Here is a 16908-nt window from a genome sequence, read left to right on the forward strand (position 1 = left end):
TCTTCAGGTGGAGGCGGTGGGGGCCGGGCTGGTGTGTTTCTACTCGCAGCCTGACCTGCCGCTCCTCCGAGAGGAGGCTGTATTAAAGCGATTAATATGCATATCCTGGTCTAAATGCACATATGTGTATTTTAATGTGTAAACGTCTCTTTACTACCTGAGTAATCCTGTTCAAATCATAGACAAGCACAGGGTGTTTACTGAAAGGGTGTTGTATGGATAAGCCTGTCTGCTGGAAGCATGGACTGGAGGCTTATCCCTCAACAGCCTTAGTGCTTGCTTAAGTAATGTTTTTGCTTGGGAATCTTTGTCTTTCATTTCCTCTTTGTTTTGTTGGGTTTTTTGGTTTGGTTTGGCTTTCTTTGGGGGAGGGAGAAACATAATGTTTCAGAATAAAACTGGCCCAGAGAATAAGGAGTGCAAGGAATAAAAAGATTTTAAGATATATTCCTCTTTTTTTCAGGCCTCTCATCTTTAAAAGGATGAGCATGCTATGAATAGTTAGAATAATACAGTTGTCTGTAAATAAAATACATTTTCTTTTTAACCATGGTCCATTACCTGAAGAGATACCAAAGGGCAGGTTATTTTACACAGGGTAATGGTTTGGGTAGTATAATGAAACTAGGGAGTCTGGTTGTGTCTGGCAATCATCTGCTGTCTATTTGAAAGAATCTCATAGAATCACAGACTACCAGGTTAGAAGGGACTTTGAGGATCACGTGGTCCAACCCTTCTAGGCAAAGCATGACCTAGACTAGATGTCCCAGCACCCTGTCCAGCTGAATCTTAAAAAACGTCCAGTGCTGGGGAATCCACTGCTTCCCTGGGGATATTATTCCAGGGGCTGGTTGTTCTCATTGTGAAAAATTTTCCTTGAGTCCAGTTGGAACCTCCCCAGGAGAAACTTGTGCCCATCACCCCTCATCGTTTCCATGCAGCTCCTTGTAGAAAGAGAGACTCCACCTTTGTAGCCAGCCTTTAAATATTGAAACATGGTGGTAAGGTCTCCCCTGAACCTTCTTCTCTCCCAGCTGAACAAACCCAGCTCTCCCAGCCTTTCCTCATAGGCAGGCTTCCCAGTCCTTTGCTCATCTTTGTGGCCCTTCTGTGGACCCTCTCCAGCCTGTTCACAGATTTTTGTATAGTGGAGAAAGAAACATAAATTGAGGTGAAACTTCTTCCTTCACTGAGATCCCTGGAAGGGGCGCAGTGCCAGCAGCAGCAGCGGGGGCACATCCTTCTCCATGCTGCCTGCCCTTCACCATGCCTAACACCATGGGCCCAGGCCAAGGGATGAGTGGCTGACTTGTTCTTCATGCTCAGTCAGTTCCTGTCTCCTTTGCTAATACAGCTTTATGTTGGCTTTTATTTGGACATCATGCTGTAAGAGGCTGAGCCCATCATCTCGTTGCACATCAAATAGCCTATCTGGGGCAATTCCTCATGTTTTATTGTGACTTTTGCATTCTTGGTACTTTTTCCTGATTTTTTCACCTGCATTTGTTTAAGAAAACGTGTATTTCTCAGTTTTGGAAATGTAGAGGAATGATTTTGGTAGCCAGGTTTCCCTTATTTCATAAGCTGGTACAATTATTTTCACTGTTAAAATGCTCTAAGAGAATGTGAACATTTTAAGTGTCACCTATGAACTGTGTCACACAGTGAATGACCTATGGGATGGAATACCAACAGCAAGCACAAATACTGCCTGTGCTATGCATTGGGCAGAGTCCCAGCTGCCACCTGCCTTTGCTTGCATAGTGATGGTGGAAGAAGCCAAGCTTGAAGAAGCTGGAAAGAAAAAAGGCTAAATGTCTGGCTGGAGTGGTTGTAACTGAAAGGTTCTTCACTGGGACTGCTGGGATAGTGGTAAGGGTTAGGGGTGGCAGGGTACCAGAATGATAGTGAATGTGAAGCCCTGTGCAGAGACTACTGTGTGAGACAGGCGTAAATGATTACGGGAATATGAGAAGGGCTGATGTGATATATAATATGATTACAGGGAAAAAGAGAGAGCATGGGATGACATGATTGTGTATTTTGAGTACTGAGTATATTGAATATACTGAGTAAGTCATAAAGGAAAAATTAAACAGATAAGAAATGGTATAAAATATTTGCCAAAGTCCTTAAGTTACTTGGGTTATGGTAATATAGGTAAAACATCAGATGTATATTCTAATGTAGATATAGCTGTGCACTGTTTCAGGTACATTCAGTTAGGCACTTGATACAGGACGCCACAGAGGACTTGCATTATATCCACATCAGAAACAAAATAAAGAATTCATTTATACATCTAACACACTAATATATACCTTTATTTTAAAAATGGTTTCCATGTGGTAAAATTCCATGTGATAGACATGCGTTGGTTGACAGATAAATTAAAACTCCTTGGGGTGGTGATGTACAGCAAATTCACACTTTCAAAATAATATATGGAAACACTTCAGAGAGGAGTGAGTTGTCCATTACACAGGAGCAAAAGGGATGTGAATTGAAGGTAAACTTGCTGATGCAAAGCAGTTAATTTAAACATTTGTCTGAGGTAGACAATGTCAAATTACCTTATGGCAGGCACTGGTTAGGCTGTAGCCCTACAGATGTCATGCACTTCAGCTGTAAAGGCTGCATTTATGTTTAAACACTGCCAGTCCTCCCATACAAGCCACTGAGACTACTCATGGGTGTGACTTTAATTATGTGTGTGCATGTTGCAGATTAGGAACTCGAGTTTGTAAACTGACTTGTGCCAACAGTAGTTGGTTCTTCCCCCCCAAAAAATTATATTGTTTTCATACTATTTACTTGTTATTTTGGCAGGAATCAAGCAGTTGTTCAGGTAGTTGAAAGAAAGGTCTATTATTATTAGGTTACAAAAGCAGAGTACTGTCTACAGCTAGCAAAAGGTGGTGTTGGACTGGGATTGCCTTCCCACAGCCTTGACCTCGGTAACAGTTGTGAGGCGCAGTTCCCAAGAAATAGTAGCATTATTTTTGTGTTTAATACAAGTGTGGTGGCAATCAGCAAAGGCAACCAAGAGAAATGACGCTGAGTTCAGTGCAGAGCTTTTGATGATGCTGAGCATCATGCATGAGCAGGGAACAGATTCAGTCAGCAGCTAGCACACACAAGCACTGTTCTGTATTTTATTTTGTATTCCATTCTGATGGATGCCCCACCCCTGGCAGTGTTCAAGGCCACATTGGACAGGGCTTGGAGGAACCTGGTGTCATGGGAGGTGTCACTGCCTCTGGCAGGGAGGTTGGGCTAGGTGAACTTTAAGGTCTCTTCCAACCCAAACCAGTCTGTGATTGTATGATGGTGCAATGATTTATAGGTAATTCTTCTGTCACAGACATTTGTGTGGCTTCTTTTCCAATGTGTCAGATATGAAAACAGTAAGTCTGAAATCTCAGCATATCTTTCCTTTACCTGCTTCCCAGCACAAGGATAAAGGCAGTTGGGATGGCTGTTTCCTGCATGGGACTCTGCTGGGGCCCTGCTGCAGGCAACGGGCTGCAGTTTGGGGGGGGGAATGTCTGTGAGCCCACCAAGCAACCCATGGAAGAACAGCATGGCCCACCTACCAGGGGTTGCTTTACAGAGTTACAGAATTGTTTAGGTTGGAAAAGACTTTTAGGATCATTTATCAGGCAGTATGAGCTGAAGACCCCGCATGCTGGGGTTTGCAGGGTTTGACTTAGGACAGGAAAATTAATACAGAATCAGAGGGCTGGAAAGGACCATCAAAGCTCATCTAGCCCAACCCCCCTGCAATGAGCATCTTCAACTAGATCAGGTTGCTCAGAACCTTGTGATTCATCCTTGAATGTCTCCCGGGATGGTGCATCTACCCTTTCTGAGCAACTTGTGACAGTGTTTTACCACCCTCGTTGTAAAGAATCTGTTCCTCACATCCAGCCTGAATCTCTCTCTCTAAAAGCATCGCCCCTCATCCTACTGCAACAGACCATGCTAGAAAGTATCTCCCTTCTTTCTTACAGGCACCTTTAAAGAACTGAAAGGCTGCTCTGAGGTCTCCCCGGAGGTTTCTCTTCTGCAGGCTGCACAACCCCCGCTCTCTCAGCCTTTCCCCATAGGAGAGGTGGTCCAGACCTTTGATGACTATACCCGTAATTAAAAATTAGATTAGCAATGTTTTGCTCCGAGCCGTGTTCGCTCCCCGCCACGTTCCCCGCGGCTCCGGCAGGGCAGCTTGCAGGAGGCCCGAGCCGAGAGCCGGGTCCCCCGCAGGCCCGGGGGGGTAGTGACAAGAATCCCCCACCCTCTGAAAGCCGCCCTCCGCCGCTTCTCCTTCGCTGCAGCCTCCGCCTCGTAGCGGAGCCCCGCCTGCCCGCCGCGTCGGGCGGAGCCTGCCCGTGACCCGGGCGCAGCCGCCGGCCGGCGCAGCCGGAAGACCCGTCGGCGAGCGGCGGTGGCGGGCGGCGGTGGCAGCCGGGCGGGCGCCGCTGCCCTCCGCGCTGCAGGAGGGCGGGGAGGAGGCGGCGGCGGCTCGGCAATGGGAGCGGAGCACAGCGCGGAGGCCGAGAGCCGCGCGGGCGAGCCCAGCACCTCAGGTGGTTGCTCGGGGCGAGGCGAGCGGGGAGCGGGGTTCGTGCTGTCTGCCGGCGGCCCGGAGGAAGGGGATGCGGCGGTGTGGCGGTGCGAAGCTCGGCTTCGCTGCAGGGGCCTGGCGGCGGGGAGGCGGTTGCTGTGGAGGAGGGAACGGCTTTGCTTCCCTTGCGAGGCTGCAGCTGGCGGCGGCCCGGCCCTTCCTCTGGGAGGGAGGGAGAGCGCCGGGCCTTTTTCGGGCGGCACCGCCTGGGTCGGGGGAGGCAGAGGCGGCGGGTTGAGGGCCCTGTGCCTGGTGGCGGGCGTGGAACACGGGGAGCGGCGTGCAGAGCTCGGGGGAGAGTACCAAGGAGTGTGTCAGTGGGGCAGGTGTGTCATGGCTTGCCCTTCACGGGTCTTGACAGACCTGTGCTGAACATCATGTGTTCTTAAAGGGGGTAAGGGAGCTTGTGGTACTTCGGTGCTCTCAGTAATGTGCTTATGCTATAAAAAATGTACCTGAGCTGTGTTAAATATAGTGACGGTTGCCTAGGGTTAAATTCTGATGGAATCTCCTTCTTGATTTGATTGTTCCCTTTACCTCACGTATCCTTCCAGCATCTCCATCACCAGCCAAGCAGCGAGCAAAAATGGATGACATTGTGGTGGTAGCCCCAGGGACACAGTCCTCCCGGAATGTCAGCAATGATCCCGATGTCATAAAACTGCAGGAAATTCCAACTTTCCAGCCCCTTTTGAAAGGTAAGCTATTGTTCTTCCACTGTTTGTAAAGGCCTTATTTTTTTTTGTTTTGTACCTAAAAGAGTGTGTGCTTTGTGTATCCCGAGGTTCCTGCTGATGTTCATGCTTCCATGTATATTGTTCACTACTTGTCTTGTTTCAAACCTTACTTTAATTATTCTCAGTCTTCTAAATAGCATGGGAACTGGTTTAGGGATGTACTACTAATGCTCACTGCAGTGGGCCCATCTACTGTGAAGATACTACAGCTCCAAGCATGCCAGCTTGCCCTGTACCACTTGTTGATGAGAGGTGCTGTGTTATGTTCAGATATATAATGGACTGCAGTCTCCAGTTTGGCTTTAGGCTTTTAACAACATCTGTGTGTTACTCTTTCAGAGGCATAGCTACCTGTGTATGGGTGCAGTTGCTTGAAATCAATTATCTTGTGGGAGTTTCTAACACAGAGCAGATTTTGTTCTTGTTTTGTGGGGCGGGTGGGCTGAGGCTAGTGTGGGTCCTTGAGCCCTGTGTTGACAACATCCCTTTGTATCAGTGGACTTTGTAAATTCCTTCCATGTCTTTTTGCTTTGTTTCTTTTTCTCCCAGTTTTCTTCTCTTTCTTCTCCTGCATTCTTTGTTCTTTCTATTCTGTTCAAAGGGAAATGAAGATTTAAATCAGAGTTGTCATGCCTACGTTTACCAAAAACTGTTTGTACATTTTGTAGTCAGGCTTCTAGCTAACTCTTTTTGTGGAGACCATGCAGTGTGCTTAGTATCTGAAAGCCCCTTGGGAAGGAAGTTGTCTGGAGCAGCCTGCTGCTGAGCTCCTCTCACTTGAAACAGTGTGGGTCAGCAAACTTGTGTGAGTGGACACTCGGTGAGGCAATGCTTTTTGAAAATGTGAGGCTTGCTGTGCATGCATACCTTGGCTGCAGCACTTGCTTGTGCCTGCGATGACAGAGAGGAAGGAGTTAGGATGTTTAGCCATCCGTGCTATTGGGAGAAATGATGTGGCTTCAAACAGCAGAGAGTTTAGGCACTACCTGGTCTGAGTGTCACTGGTTCACACATGGCCGCTGAGAAGATAAGGCAGCCACTTTGCCCCGCAGGCATCTCCAGAGGTGATGTAACATCACATCACTTTTTGGACAGAAACTCTTATTTGTTTGGTTGGTTTTCTTTTTTTCTTGTGTCTACTGGACCTTGGAACATGACTAGAACTTGGAACATGGATGCTACGATAGCCCATTGGGACAGATATTTATTACGTACTGCTTCATAGGGGTCTAGATGTGTGCAGCACTGACCGCTGTTTCCAGCAGAAGGGGCAGAAAGGCCACTAAACTGGAGAAAGCCAAACATGGATGTTCTGGGGGCTGATACTGCAGTCCCTCTCGACCAAGGAGAGAATGTGTGTGTTGGTTATACTGCTGGGATTTTTTTGAGCTTTACAGAGAGTGATATTGAAATCTGTATCTGATTTATTCCTGCCACTTTCACTGCCAGTTTAGAATGAACTGTTAAGGTCACTGGTGCTGGCACAGCGTTCATCTCAGCCCCAGGCTGGGTCATTGCGGGTGGGCAGAATATGCTTTGCTGGAGTCCTGCCTTGTATAAAAGGCAGAACCTGGATCTTGCCAGTGACAGTTTAGAATGTAAGTGATGGAACCCAAATCCAGAAAAGAAATAAGGAAGTTTTAATTTGAAAGACCAAATTAGAAGGTGCATTAACATCCGGTACTGAGTTGTTTGCGTATGCGAACGAACGCAGTGACGAAGAGTTTCAGTTCCCCCCAGCCTTAAATGTGGTGAGTGAATCTGGGTTGCACAAGAGCTGTGGAAGTACTGGGAACCAGGGTTCGTGATTGCTTCCAGAGGCGGTGTTCCTGTGTGGGTGTTTAAGGTGCAAGGATACAGGGCTTGAGGTGGGAAGTGAGACATAAGAGATAGTAGCCACATAGCTGAGAAAAGGATTGGAAAGCATTGCATAGATGGCCAGTGCAGGTCCTTTAACTCCTAATGCGTGCATTGTTTGGTGGGAAGTTGTCTCAGTCACCGAGATGCTTTTTCTAGTCTGTCTTTCGACCTGAAGCTGTGTATGTAGGCTACATACGTACCTTATCTCTTTGTATGCATTGGCCTGCTGAATTTCCTTGAGTCTCTGGAGATCTGGTGACATCTGGTGACTGCTTCAGAGTATTGCATGCTTAATCACTTCTGTGATTAAGATACGCACATAAAGATAAGGCTTTTTCAGCCTCAGATACTTCTTATTACTTGAAAGCAGCGTGGGCTATTGAGTGAGTTGATTTTTTAGAGACCCCAGATCTGCCACAGGCCTGCTTGAGAAGATTTCTGTTTTGGACTGTTTTTTTATATGTGTTCTTAACATGCAAGATAATGTTGGATGAAGAAGGATACTGTAGATCTTCTAGGAGCTAATACTAAAAACTTGGTTTTTTTTTTTTTGATCTACCAGCTTGGAAAGCTGAAGAGGTGAACTTGGAGCCCTTGTGGGCTTCATTATTCTTTTCACTTTCTCCTTGGCTAAGCAAAGCCAAGGGGTTTTATTTTGCTTTTAAGTCTCAAAAGAAACCAGATAGTTAATGAACTAGGGAAGCAGGTAGTCATGAAGAAACTGTTCTTGAGAGACAAAAGCATTAGTCTCTTTTAGCCATATTGAGTTGAGCTTGTGATCAATGAAGCTGGAGGTCTTTAGCGTTGTACACTCTCATTTGGAAGCAAATGCCAGTGTCATGTTTGTTACATCTTTCATACTAGGTTTTCCTTGACTTCTGCAGCAAATACTGCACCTCAGTTACAGCTATGACTCTGTAGGGTCATTCTGAGTAGTGTTTGCCGCCTTTGAAGTTGTGTTGTGGTTACCAAGCATGCGTAATAAGCAGCGTTTGAGAGGTCGGCATTTAAGATTCTGCTTATTCCAGTGTTTGAACCTGTTGGACACGGCTGGCTGGGGCAAGTACTACTGTCCTGAAGTAGCTGTGTCGCCCCTCCTACAGTGAGTCAAGGACTGGAGCGTGTCCTTTTTATAATGGTAGGGAATGCCTTCTCTGGGCTATATTCACATGGACAGAGAGGAGAGAGTTTCCCCTAACAGTGGGGTTAGGAAAAATCCCTGGGGATGACTGTTAAACTGCCATTTGCCAACATGAAATCCCAGTCGCGCTTTAACTGAGAGGAGAAGAAAACATACTCTAACTACTTGTAAGGAGTACACCTGGGAGTGAAGTGCCTGAAGCTGCTATATATTTGGAGTACAGAGAGGTCATGCATGCATATTTCTTTTCCTTGTATGAAAAAAAAATTCTGGTAGAAATGTTAGAAGGGGACTTCACTGTTTGATGAAACAAGAGGATGGTTTTTGGTTGCTTTTTGGTGAAAGGAAAATGTATAATCTACACTCCTGGGAGCAACAGAGGAAGTCTCCAACCTTCTCCTTGGTTGCAAGCATTCCCTGTAGAGACCTCTTTGTAAGGGATACAGAACACACGTGATGTGCTGTTTCTTTCCTTTGCATGGGTTCCTGAGGGTATTTGCATGAAAATTAAACTTCTGGCTGTTCATCCCTGGTTCTTATAGTCTGTTCATAGCATGAAGTCATCGCCAGCTGTGTATAAAATCAAAGTCATCTACTCTGAGTAATAATTTAAAAACAAGAATGGTGATTAATGACCACAGTTAAGTGAGGAAGCAGTGGATAGGGTTGAAAAGTGAATGATGAGTATTTTTTTCCATGCAGTTTTTCTTGGTAATTCAAGTAAGAGGGGTGGGGTAAGGAATTAAACATTGTTACAGGGCTTCCCAAAGCTTTTGAAAAGGTGTTTAGGTTTTAAGTTTGTGCTGTGAAAACAGAATGCTCACTGTGTTCTTCCAGAAGGCATCAGCATCTCAAGCCTCAAGAAAGGTGAGGTCTGTCTTTCTGGTAGCGGTGAAGTGTTACGGTAAACAAAAAAGGTGGATACATATGAAGGATCTATTGGTTTGTGTTATTAATATAGAAAAGACTGTTTAAGAACTAGTCATCCAAGTACAGGTACAATTCCTATTCTGAGCTAAGGTCAGCAAGACCTAAGGCAAACAAAAGCTTGATAGTAGGAACAAAAACTTTGACAGGTGTATTGTTAAGCACACATTAAGCCAAGACCTGTCAAGGCATGAATTAGAAGTAAATGAATAGGTTATGGCTAACCCAGTGAGATCTTTCCTTACCATGCTGCCCATTATCCATATTTACATTGCTTCTTTATCAATAAATGTATTTTACAAATTAAAAAATGAGGCCTTTACTCTGAAGAATCTAGGGTACAGTTTACCTAGCAGTAATGTAAGAAAGAAACTGAAGTTACATGCGAGAAAGAGTCTTGAAAGATAGGTCCAGCATAAGGAGTGTCCTTTTTGTCTCTCAGTATGGTTTAAAGTAAAAGTTGGCAGTGATATTTTTATTCTAGCTGATTCATGTCTTCAGCAGAGAAGCAAAAGGAGATGCTGAGATATTTTCTGTGAGAGAGAACAGTGGTAAAACTTGTGCTGCTGTACTGATGCTGTGCTGCTATTCTGTTGTCCTTCAGTCACAGGAAACATAAGCTTATGTTAGGCAGCTTGGAAGGATTGTTTATACCTTTATGATTTTTTTTATGAGGTCACTTTTTTCAAGCAAGAAAACTACTTGTCTGAAAAATATCAGTGTATTTGTCTTTCTGGCATAGCAAGTAGAGGAAGGATGGGTGTTTAGAGTTTATTGCCTTTAAAGCAGTGTATTTGGTCACATCTTGCTCTTCAGTATTTTATGCTGATTTACATCCTCTCTTTTTTCCTGTACTCCACTGTATGCTACTTCTTCCATTCTCTGCTGTCTAGGGAATTTAGCTAATAGGATATGGTAGTGAATTTTGTTCCTGTAATTCTTTACTCCTTCCAGTACTTCAATCGTTTTTAGTTCTGCACTTATACCTTACATGGAGGATCTGTTTATTGCACACTTGAAAGTAATGCTGAGGGCATAGGGCTCCAAGAGAATTTGCAACATCCAGGTTTGTTGGATGGACCTCTTGCTCATATTCGTATACCTTGTTACAAATACTAAGCAAGCTGGGCAGGAAGAAATAGCAAGAATGATAATGTGGATGTGCATCTGCTGGTGGGTTGTTTATTTGTTGGTTGGTTTTGTTTTGTTTTGGTGCTGGTTCATTTTTCATTTTTAATTAGTATTTTATTTATTTAGGCTTGTGGAGCTGTTTTCTTTATTATAGAGCTGTCTCTCTGTTATGGCTTCATGACTTGAAACTAGCTCCTGAAAACACAACCTAGAAGATGCTCCAGTTTTGAGGAGAGGAACTTTCCTTTCAAAAGGTAGCTGGAGGAGAGGAAGATGATGGTGATGTCCTATTTCCATGTGTTCCTCAATGGTTTGTGACTGTCTGCAGACCTGGACTAACTCAATTTTATGTGTGAGAGGATTTGAGTCTGTGGTTAAGTATTATCCAGGCAATATGCTCAGCACTGGTTGGAAGAGTACTAGGGACTGTGGATACTCGGTTGTCTACCATTTCCCCCCTGTCCCTTTGCAAGCTGTTCCACACTGTAGTATCATTTGTGCATTGGCAGATAAACAGAATGACTGTGAGCATATCTGCTTAGACAGTTAGCCTGTACTCCTCTTTCTGGGGTGGGTACCCTTGAGCTCCAAATAGCTGTGGCTCCTGTCTGGAGTTCCACAGGCATGTATGAATCCTCCTCACCATATTACTGCATGTGAATAAACTTTGCTGGTCATCTCAAGTCACCTGTAGATTGTCCTTCCTTTATCTTCACAGAGCTTCTGTGACAGAGCTCTCCAGCTGGCCTGTATGGCTCTTGTGGTGCAGCCACCCTTTGGATACATTAGAAGATGTGCTGAGGGAAAAATACCATGTGGTAAGGAGTTAACCATGTCCTGGCTTATAGATTTGCCGCACACTTTGAGGACGAGTACCTGCATGTTTGCCAGAGTACCTTGAAATCATTAATTGGTTCAAGTGAAATGAAAGTAATTATTTCTAACATCAAAAATATATAGTATGATTAGAAATGTTTACAGATGGTGTGGTTTCTTTATGTCAAGAGGAGATTGGAAATCAGATGCACGTGACTGATAATGTACAGCAGCTAATGTGCTCTGCTGGAGTGTTGCTGATGAATCTTTCTAGGTCCCTTCCAACCTCATGGTCTGTGATTCTCTTAGAAGAAAATGAGCTAGACATGCCAAAGGTCACTTTGCTGTTAACTTCAGGATAGATCTGCCGTTAGAAATCAGTAAAACTGTGTCCTGGTTTTGGCTGGGATACAGTTAATTTTATTCCTAGTAGCTGGTACAGTGCTGTGTTTTTTCTCAATGCTGATAACACACTGATGTTTTAGCTGTTGCTCAGTAGCACTTATTCTGGTCAAGGACTTTTCAGTCTCTCATGCTCTGCCAGTGAGGAGGGGCACAAGAAGCTGTGAGGGAGCAACTTCAGAGTTTTTGTGATGGCCTGTCTGTTTATATACTCTATATTCCATAACCACAAGCTAGAAGGATTTGTAGCTCAGAAGAAGGGATTGGAGAGCAAGATGTGCACTACTGCCTTCACTCTGGCTCTCCTCCTTTTATTTATCCACCTCCCTCTTGGCTATTCCTTGATCTTGCATACTATGCTAAGGGGCTCCAGATGCTGAGATGCTACTCAGCCTTCATAAAACTCATCCTTGGCATACTCTGTGGCAGTGTCTGTCTGTCTGTCTATCTGCTTATCTTTATTATGGTGGAAGCTATCCTCCAGCCATCTTCAGACACTTGAGAACTTCTGAAGATTGTGCTGCAGGGGTGTGAGTGCCTTAAGTGGGCTGATGTCTTAGGTGTGTGGAGTTTTTTTGTTGGAGGTTTTCTTCTTGTGTGAATGGAAGAGCTCCCTGGGTACTTTCACCTGTGTTGCACATGTTAAAGTTCTCTCATGTTCCAAAATGTTTACTAACTGTAGTTTTGGCACATGATTTCAGAGAAGACACATATGTCCTGATTGGCCTTGAAGTGTTCATTGAATGTAAAATGTCATGCAGTGCAGTATCTCCGTCCCGATTGAGTCTTGTATTAGAGATCCACTTTGAGCTGATTTGAGTCTCTGTATAGAGTATGTTTTTCATACTGTAAGGAGCATGAAATTTTCACATGTATTTCATGTGGTAAAGAGATAAAGAGTAAAAGTAAATGCATATGCTATTACAAGAGATATTTTATAGAGGTTAAGAGCAAACAGAATACTAGACTGCTGTTTGAATTCACTTGTGGTTGGTGTGTTTTTATTTTCCTTTCAGTAGGTGGTACATAGAGAAATTGTACTCTTGAAATTACAGGTGAGTCTGTTCTAATGCAGTGAAAACTGGGAATTCATGATGGCAGGCTAGAGTCAGCTAATTAATATGGTTTGGGTCTGCCTCAGAAGTCACTTGTGTAACTTGCGCAGGCAGAAATATCAGAGTTTGAAGTGCAGTTTGATGTTGCAGTAGAAGACATGAGAGGCTTGGGCAATAAAACTACATTCTTTCCAACATGTTATATCAGCCTGGCAGTGATGTACTGTGCCCAAGGGAGAGGTGTTGCAGGGAGTAGAGTACTGCCTCTCAATCTGCCTGCTAAACTGTGGCTTGAGGAGTCAAGGGGATGGCTTGTGATAGGTTGCTGGTTAAGTGGCTCTGCGGTGCAAGGGAAGCTTGTGCATTTCATGCGTCTTAAGTAATGAGGTGGAGCAGCAATCCTGCAACTCAGTGCCGCTATGTTCTTTCTCTGTTTTCTGATTTACTGTTCTTTACCCCTGTAGTCCTTTGTCAACATGAATATTGAGACTTGGAAAGACTGCAGTCTAGGTAACTGCCACAGGGTGTCACTGGAATACAAAAGGAGTAGTAGATGTGATTGAAAAGAAAAGCATGCTGAAACAGCACATTGGAAACTGCTTTGCTTTCAAGCTCTTCTCATGAACATTTGTGTTCTACTTGCGTTCATTGTACGAAGTGACCAAGGTCTTGGTGGCATTGCTGGCAAGCTGGGTTTGCAGTTGCCTCTCATGAGAGGTAACTACAGGGTCAAACAGTCCTGGGTCTGGGAGGAGGAGATGGTGCAGAGATCTTCAGATGAAAGTCTTTCAGAAGTCTTTATGATCTTGAAAAATAAAAATCTTGTGTGCTACTTAATTTTTGTTGTAAATAATAGGGGTTTTCTAAGTGTGTATGCTAAGAAAATGGAAGTACAGATCTGCAGTAATTCAGATGGAAGCACTTGAGGTTTGGCTCCTGTCCACTGCTGTTGATCCTTACCTCAGTACACCATCTGTAACATGGAATTTAATAGCATTTTCCTGGCAACTTGATCATAGGTGTGTTGAGGACTGTAGTATTCTCATCCCCAAGTTACTGGTGCTTAGTAGGTTTTTCTCTGGTCGGTCACTGTGCTGGGAAGAAATGCTTATCTAGCATAGGGAGTAGAACTGAGGAACTCATGTGTCTCAAACAGTTGCAACACTCTGTCCTCCCCAACCTCAGCCCAAAAATGTTCGGCTCAATCAGATCTTTTTTCCATTTCATCACCAGCCCTACAAAACAGTGTTGCTGCCAGGGTGCACAACACTGTATAGCCTGAGACCCTTTAGCTAGTGAGGGAGAGAGGTGAACCGAAAAAGAGAGAAAGGTAAAGAAATTATGCATCTATGAAGTGATCCAGACTTTTATGCTACCTTCCTAGTGTGTGGGGTACAGCTAAGATCATGCAAATGTAACACATGTGTTTGGGGAGGATCTCTGTATTCATCTCGTATGTCTATTCAGCTTAAAACCCAATGCTTTGCTAATTCCCAAGTTATTTTGTAGGAGAGGGAGCATGGAAAGGGAATGTCTTGAACCTTCATCTCTGTTGCTTTGGAAACGTTATTAAGATATCTTGTCTCCAGTCTATTATGCCAGTGAAAGTCCTTTGAATCTATGAGGGATTTATGTGGTTCTCTTTCCTTTAATGTGTTAGTGGGAGGTGTGTAGCAAAACATCTGGGTGTCAGCTGGAGAATCATGTCCTTCACTATATGCTCTCCAAACCTTTTGGTGCTTGGGAAGGTGTTGGCACTCACCAGAACTTCAGGCTATGACCTATTTGAATATAGCTGGGGTTTTAAAATCAAAATGCTAATAGAGGCAAGCTTAATGCTTTCCTAAACTTGTTTCCAGCAAGACACCATGCACAATTTCTTGGTATGTGTTCTCCTCCTCCTCATCTCACTGTTCACAGTGAGATTGGTGGTGAGACCCATCTCTTCAGCACTTGGACCTTGGTATAAAATTTATGGATTCTGAGTTTCCATGTTTAAAATTCTTGTTTCTGCAAACTCTTTCTAAACTCATGTGCCAGCTACAAGGGATGGGAAGTCATGTTTCAAATTAAACCAGAAGCAGAGTGCCAAGGAAGACCTATCTCCTGAAGAATCCCTTTTTCAAATATTACCTGGATCTCAGACAAGTGAACATCTCTTCCTATTAGGTTTTCACTGTTATATCCTGATCATGGTGGATTTTTTCTGTGTGTGTGGGGGCAATTCTTCAAGGACAGGGTGTTTCTGTGACTTACCCTGCCCCTAATGTACCTTGGCATATTGCACCCTCTCTATGCCCACTGTGTGCAATTGGAAGCTGACCTGGAGTCCACTGCACTGCAGATAATCATGGTTGTGGCAGTGTAAATAGGACATTTCCAAAGAGCTACCTGGAAAGTATGATCATCTTATGGATCAGGGCACTGTAAGTCACAGTGATCACGAGGCTTCTTGATAATTTTCACTGGGCCTTGTTTCAGTGAGTAACCCTTTGGTTTTACTTCATGGTGAGACCAAGAAGATGGTGTGATGTGCTCCAAAAAGCATGATGCTGCAGTACACATTATCCTAGCAATATGTTTCACAAGTTTTAAATAAAATTGCTTATGTTTTAAAACATTCCTTTCAACATGATACCAACCATGAATAAAACTACTGGAAAGGCACTGCTGATACTCTTGGTGCTGACTGATCTCTGTTTGCCAGGAATGGGTTGGGGATGTTCAGCTGTCTAAGGAGCAGGATGGGCAAAAGTTTGGTCAGGGTTTTATCAATTCTCATTCTTTGTAATAGCAGTCTTGGAAGATTTCTATTATCTAAACAAAGCCTGAAACTAAAGGGAAAGCTTGATTTTTATTTTTTTTTTCCTTTTCATCCTTAGGTCTTGACTTCATCTGAGTAAACTGGATTTTTATCTGTAATAGGAAGTGAAAGAGATACTGGAGATGGAAGTTGTGAAGTAACGTGTGCTGCTTTACCTCCTGTGAGATTAAATCTTGGTTTTCTGTGATATGAAAATAGAAAAAGGCAGATGATTGGAATGGAAGTACATGCTTGCATTTATGCGTTTGTACAAACAGAATGCAGTAGACTAAAATACTTTTGCTTTTGACTGCCTCCCATTGAGGGGGTCTTATCACCAGTTTAAGTATTAACTTAAATTTGGAGTCAATTTGGGTGGTGGTTGGGTTATTTTCATTGCAATATTTTGAAATTCTCCACTGTTCTTCATTTCCTTAGTTATCTGTCTGATTTATAGCATTCTGTGGTAGAGAAGGCAGTAAGGAACATATATTAATCACTGAGATGAGAGGCTTAATTTCTTTTCTGTTTGCATAGTTGTGTTTTGTTTTGTTTTTTTTTTTTAACCAAAATCATTCCCAAACTCTGACATGTGCTTGGATGTATGGGTGGCAGAAACAAAATTGCTGTTTGATCAGAGATTAATGTGAACTTCACACAGCTCTGTTGTATTTGGAGTCAAGAGCCCAATGGAGCTTTAAAAGGGAATTGACTGCACCTCTGCGTTTTGCTAACACAGGGTGGTCCAGAGACTTGAGGTGCTAGCATGGATTCTCTTTGGCCAACCTAGCACATTAAGTGCTGCAGGATCTTACATTGGAGAGGAGGGGGATTTGGCTGTGGCTTCATATTCTGTGAGAGATTTGGCCTCTTACCTGGCAGCACAGAAGTTACAAAAAGTGCAAACCCATGGAGATTTTGTCCATGTTGTCTTCAGCACCTTACCAGTAAGACGAAAAGCCTGGTGACAAGTGCAGTGTCCTGTAAGAAAATATCACTGCAGGCATTTGGCATTTGCTAGCTTCATTTCCTAATAAAGACAGCAAGAGACAAAAAGCAGACTTTGGTTCACATATTAAATTGATCTCAAGTAGTAACCATTTCAAGGGTCCAAATGGCTAATTTGTTGGATTCTAGATAGGTACTTGCCTGAAGCATGTTTCTCCAGAGGGCCTCTTAAACTTGCATGCCTGTGGTAACATCCAACAGGTGAAAATAGAGGTGGATCCAAAAGTTGGGTACCATTGCGTGGTTTTGTGGACTAATCACTCGAGTACATAAATTATTTCTCTCGTCTAATGATCTCTCTAGCACATCAACTGATGACTGAGCTGCAGTGGTGTTTTAGACTTCCTGTTCTTTAAATGCCAAATGCCTTTATTAGTATCTAAATCCAGTTACTGTTGTTGTCA

The 16908-nt window shown here is 43.7% G+C and overlaps 1 protein-coding gene and 1 long non-coding RNA gene across 3 annotated transcripts in view; both read left to right on the forward strand.

Annotated features, from left to right (window-relative positions):
- The window catches only part of LOC134172126 (uncharacterized), a 447287-nt gene that overhangs the window by 368030 nt on the left and 62349 nt on the right, over window positions 1-16908 (forward strand). The gene's annotated exons all lie outside the window — the stretch shown is intronic.
- The window catches only part of BORCS5 (BLOC-1 related complex subunit 5), a 67237-nt gene continuing 54757 nt past the window's right edge, over window positions 4429-16908 (forward strand). Inside the window, exons 1-2 of one of the 2 annotated variants that reach the window (XR_009967841.1) lie at window positions 4429-4586; window positions 5179-5322. Coding sequence is in view for 1 of the 2 variants with exons in the window: in XM_062634971.1 (XP_062490955.1) it covers window positions 4529-4586; window positions 5179-5322 (202 nt within the window). In the remaining variant the exon portion in view is untranslated. The remainder of the gene's footprint in view (window positions 4587-5178; window positions 5323-16908) is intronic. The other variant, XM_062634971.1, reaches the window with a different exon arrangement.

This window comes from Pezoporus occidentalis, unplaced genomic scaffold (genome assembly GCF_034315485.1).
Source record: "Pezoporus occidentalis ecotype Australia unplaced genomic scaffold, CSIRO_AGI_Poc_V1 ctg44, whole genome shotgun sequence".
In the NCBI taxonomy this organism is placed as follows: Eukaryota; Metazoa; Chordata; class Aves; order Psittaciformes; family Psittacidae; genus Pezoporus; species Pezoporus occidentalis.